This window comes from Carassius carassius, chromosome 7 (genome assembly GCF_963082965.1).
Source record: "Carassius carassius chromosome 7, fCarCar2.1, whole genome shotgun sequence".
NCBI classification, from domain to species: domain Eukaryota; kingdom Metazoa; phylum Chordata; class Actinopteri; order Cypriniformes; family Cyprinidae; genus Carassius; species Carassius carassius.
The window spans coordinates 1583304-1587935 of NC_081761.1; the positions used below are offsets into that span (position 1 = coordinate 1583304).

At 37.9% G+C, this 4632-nt stretch overlaps 1 protein-coding gene across 1 annotated transcript in view; it reads left to right on the forward strand.

The window, feature by feature from the left end:
• Positions 1–365: 365 nt before the first annotated feature.
• The window catches only part of LOC132142971 (uncharacterized), a 4341-nt gene continuing 74 nt past the window's right edge, over positions 366–4632 (forward strand). The window contains exons 1-5 of the mRNA XM_059553149.1: positions 366–500; positions 2947–3375; positions 4065–4105; positions 4207–4348; positions 4441–4632. The exon at positions 4441–4632 is cut by the window's right edge and continues 74 nt beyond it. Of these exons, the coding sequence (XP_059409132.1) occupies positions 377–500; positions 2947–3375; positions 4065–4105; positions 4207–4348; positions 4441–4472 (768 nt within the window). The 5' untranslated portion in view covers positions 366–376 and the 3' untranslated portion in view covers positions 4473–4632. The remainder of the gene's footprint in view (positions 501–2946; positions 3376–4064; positions 4106–4206; positions 4349–4440) is intronic.

Genomic DNA, 4632 nt, shown 5'->3' on the forward strand with positions numbered 1-4632 from the left:
TAAGGCACTTCTTAATGTGTTTGCACAGGGGCCGGAGTAAAAAGGGCCTCTGACGCAGAAGGGCCCACAGCCTGCCGCCGCCTTCACAATGGAGACCCCAACGCCAAACACGGCCCCAAATGTCACGCCACGCCTGGACATGGCAGGGAGGGATGAGCGGCCTGATTGGACGGTGACAGTGTGGGTGTCTGGTTTTAAAAGGCCCGGTGGATGTGGTGTGACAGCAGAGGAAGCGCGGCGTAAAACACTGTAAAGTGCAACACACTTGACAAGCCTTCTCATCTTAGAGGCGCATCAGAGCAAAAGAGTGCAACAGAAAACTGAGACTCATTTAGATCTCATTCACAGCTGGACGCTTCACCTTCAGGTCACTGAGATGTTTAAGGTGGGCATGTTAAATCTATTGACCACAGCTGCTCTGCTGACTGTCGCTTCGGTGTTGGATGCTGCTCCGCTGACGCCTGGAGATCCAGATGCTTTTGGAGAACCGGCCGATGGAGGTGAGACAGGTCAAATCCAGCTCACACTTTACATTCAGATGCTTTTAAAACAAGGGAAAAAATTTAATAATTCAAAAGAAAAACAAGGATATTTTTCTTTCCCCACTGACATATTTTTTCTTGGATTAAGCAGAAAACAAGCCTTTATATTTTGAGTCATTTTCCACAAATAAATGTATCTTGTTTTAAGAAATTTTAGAATCTTGTGATGGAAAACAAGATTTTTTTTTTTTTTTTTGCATTGTTGTGCTATGCCATATTTATGAACCAAGTCAAGTCAGATATATTTCTATAGTGCTTTATATAATACAGACTGATTCACAGTAAGAAACAGCATCAGTGTTAACATTGTAACATTGTAATTCACCAAAACCCATCAGGAACACTAATTTCTAACTGTATGGTCCCAACCTGCAAACAAATCTAAAATATTTAATGCATTATAAATGACTCAAGAATCGTTCAGAAGTAAAAACTCAATCTTATGAGTCAAGGTTTGTCATGCAGTAAGAGTAGGACAGCTGCAAAAAAAGGGCTTCTAAAGGTTTTTTTTTTTTTTTTTTGCAGCAGTGCCATAGAAGAACTATTTTTGGTTCCTCAAGGAACATTCTGGTGGGTGCAACTTTTCTCCATGTTACCCTGAAGAACCGTTTTCCACTAAAAACAATCTTTTGTGGATCAGAAAGGTTCTTAATGGAAGCATTGATGTCAATAAAGAACCTTTCTTTTTAAGAGTGTAGAGGAGGCATTAGAGATATTAATGAGATCTCATTTGTGATTTCTCCATCCTGCGAGATGTTAGTCTCACTGTTGTCAAGCCTACAGACTCAGAGATGGCGCTGGACCAAGGTAATTAGTCCAGTGGCGCCGGTTCTTGTGCTCTTCTGTTGGTCTTGTGCTGTCCGCACTTCCAGTGTGTGTGCAAACCTTAAATCTGCCTTCGCATACAGGTCTCCAGCTAAAATTGGCTCAGGGGTTTCAAACAGGTTTATGAATGAGGTCATTAAATCTCAGCGGATCTCATGTAGGCTAATTCTGATGGTCTTACAGAACTTCTTGACCTAGATGTGCACCGTGCACAGTATCTTCACCATGCAACAATAAACCAGCTAACAGGAAACGTTCTCGGAATGTTCCGTCAAGGTTCTCTCAACGTTCTTCTAGTAGCATTAATATAATGTTTGCCTAAAGTTATGTGACATTTAATAACGTTCTCAAAATGTAAAACGGAATGTTTCTTTAACAAAAATGTTTTCATAACTCAATGGGAATGTTACGATGCGTTCTTAGAACATTTTTGCTAGCTGAAAGTAAATGCACATGCACAAATTTAGCTCATGCTAATTTAGTACCAAATGCATGTATGGAATCTGGTGCACTTTTTTTGTATTGCAACAATGTCAAGACTGCCTTTAATGAGGGGGATAGTTTTATCAATTTGATCTTTTTTTTGTATTTCTGAGTCCAAAAACCCCACATATGACATCACCGAGACACACTCCGGTCGTCCTAACAACTCGCTGTCTTCCCCAAGACTTCTGTCAACACGGCTGCAAGCAGAGAGTGGCTCCACATGTGTTTGTACTTGAGTGTGAACAAGCGCTTTGTCACTGTCCACCTCTAAGATCAGAATGATGATGAGGACAAAAGGCATTTATCATCTCTTATATCTTGTATGTTTGTCCAAGCCAAGAAAAGGCCTTTTAAGGGTTGTTTGAAGTTTGGGTGTTTCAGTGCATTGGCTTTCCCATTTAACTTGTTTCTATGGGTATGGGAACAATTCCGTGTCTCGGTACGCCACTAAATGAGACAAACCCTTTCAGAAGGGATGCATCATTCTGGTACCAACCATAAACTGGAATTTTAGAGACATGCAAACACTTTACTGCAGCTGAGACTAATTAAATTGCATTCCATTGAGCTCCAAAGGAATGGAGGTTAAAGGGTTAGTCTACCAAAAATTTGATTTTCTCACCTTTGTGTTTTTCCAATCTTGTTTGAATCATTTCTTTTAAACCTGTATTTTGGAGCATATCAAAAAGACAAAAAATCTCATGATTTCGGTGAACCATACTTTGTTACTTGTCAGTGTTAAATGTCAGTGTTTTGTCATTGGGACAGTGATCTGTTGAAGGTGTCACTAATATTAGTCTCTGACTGGCATGTTTAGACAAAAACATATTTATGCATGTTTTGTCTTGCGTTTTGTTGCATTTACACAGTTTTGACAAGCATGTGGTGTTTCGAGCACTACGAGACATTACATTTAAAGCTTTGTAAAAGTTTGTTTACTATTTAAAATCATTTTGATAGTACACTGAAATTCTGCGAAAAAAGGCGGATTGCTTTTTGGACTCAACACAAAACTGAAAGTGGCTCCAGAGTCGTTTACAGTTGTTTTAACGGATGCAAAAATGCCTTAAAGTATCGCTATTTTTTCTCCCAGATCCACAGAGGAATATTGAGAGAAATGCAGCACAAGCGACGAGGATTTTCGAGAAGCTACTGAAGACCAGATCAATGACGACATTTCCAGACGGAGATGGAAAAACTGTAGTGATGAAAGCATTAGACGAAATAGTTACAGCGACAAGTACCTTAGACACAAGTGACAATAATCCATTAAAGACACTAACACTTCATTCTGATGGACACGAGGAGATTGGTGACCGATCTCTGATCAGTTCACACGAGACCCAGCGGCGAGGGGAGAAGAACAGACGGTTCAGTCTGTCAAAGCTGATGGATTCAAACGAGCTCGGCGACGCTCCATCAGCCGCTCGAGAGGAGCTGGGGAAGATGCTGGGTGCACTTGAAGAGCTTCACCAGTTAATAAACAGCACACTGAGCCATCGAATCACCTTCATAACCAGAGGTGTGTCAAACATTGACAATCCAAGAAGATGTCATTTTGTCTGTTTTAAATCAGTTTCCACTAAAAACAACATTGATAATAATCTGAAATATTTCTTGAGCAGTAAATCATCATATTATTCTGATTTCTGAAGATCATGTGACACTGAAGACTGGAGGAATGATGCTGAAAATACAGCTGTGCATCACAGAAATAAATTACAGTTTAATATATATTAACATATAGAATATATAGAAAATATATAGAAAATAGCTATTTTAAATTGTGATAATATTTCTAAATGTTCTATTAGTGTAATTGTAAATAACAATTAAAACAATTATTATTATTATTATTTTGCTATTTGAAATAAAGTTTAAATAATGACAAATGTTGTCTTTGCAACTATTTGAAATAAAGCTTAAGCTAAAATGACTAAAACAAACAGAACTATTTAAAAATAAAAAAATTTAAAAGCATAATTTAAAATGGACTACAACTTAAAACTTAAAATATAAAAATAAAATCTTAATACAAAATCTTAATAGTGTAATAGGATATAAATAATAACAACACTAGTATTTTGGATCAAACAAATGCGAGAAGAGACTTTCAAAAACATTTTCAGCATGATATGACATTGAATGTAATTTAGTTTATTTAAATCTTGCTTTTATTTATTATTATTATTATTCTTTTTATCTTCAAAGGAAATAGCAACGGACGAAGTACTGGAAAAAAGAACAAAATGGTATGTTCGGATATTTAAATAAATAAATGAAATTTACAGCATAAATATATAAAAACTCAAATGTGTGCTTCATGCTATAAATCGTGTTTTCTAACCTGCAGACAGTTACAGATGGAAACCTGAAATCCACCACAGCAACCACTTTAGACAGCGGTGGGATTTCACCGAAGGCCAGCACTGACCAAATGGATCCCAAAGCCTTGAAAAAGTCTCTTCCATCAGCTAAGAAAACCAACAAGCGAGGTAAGATGCAAACCAACAGGTCTGGATAACAAAAACTTGCCATGTACATGATAAAAAAGTTAAATAAACTGTTCATCTTTCTCCAAAAACAGTGTGCTTCTGGAAGTACTGCTCTCAGAACTGAGATGAGCAGCTGGTTTCACCAAGCAACAAATCCTGTTCTCAAACAGAGATGCTCAAAGCACCGTTAATAACACGACTGACCCCTCTGACCTCTGTGACGTGTGTACCTTTGACTTTGTGCACGAAATGCTCTTAACCTTCCGTCTACAACACCTTCGTTG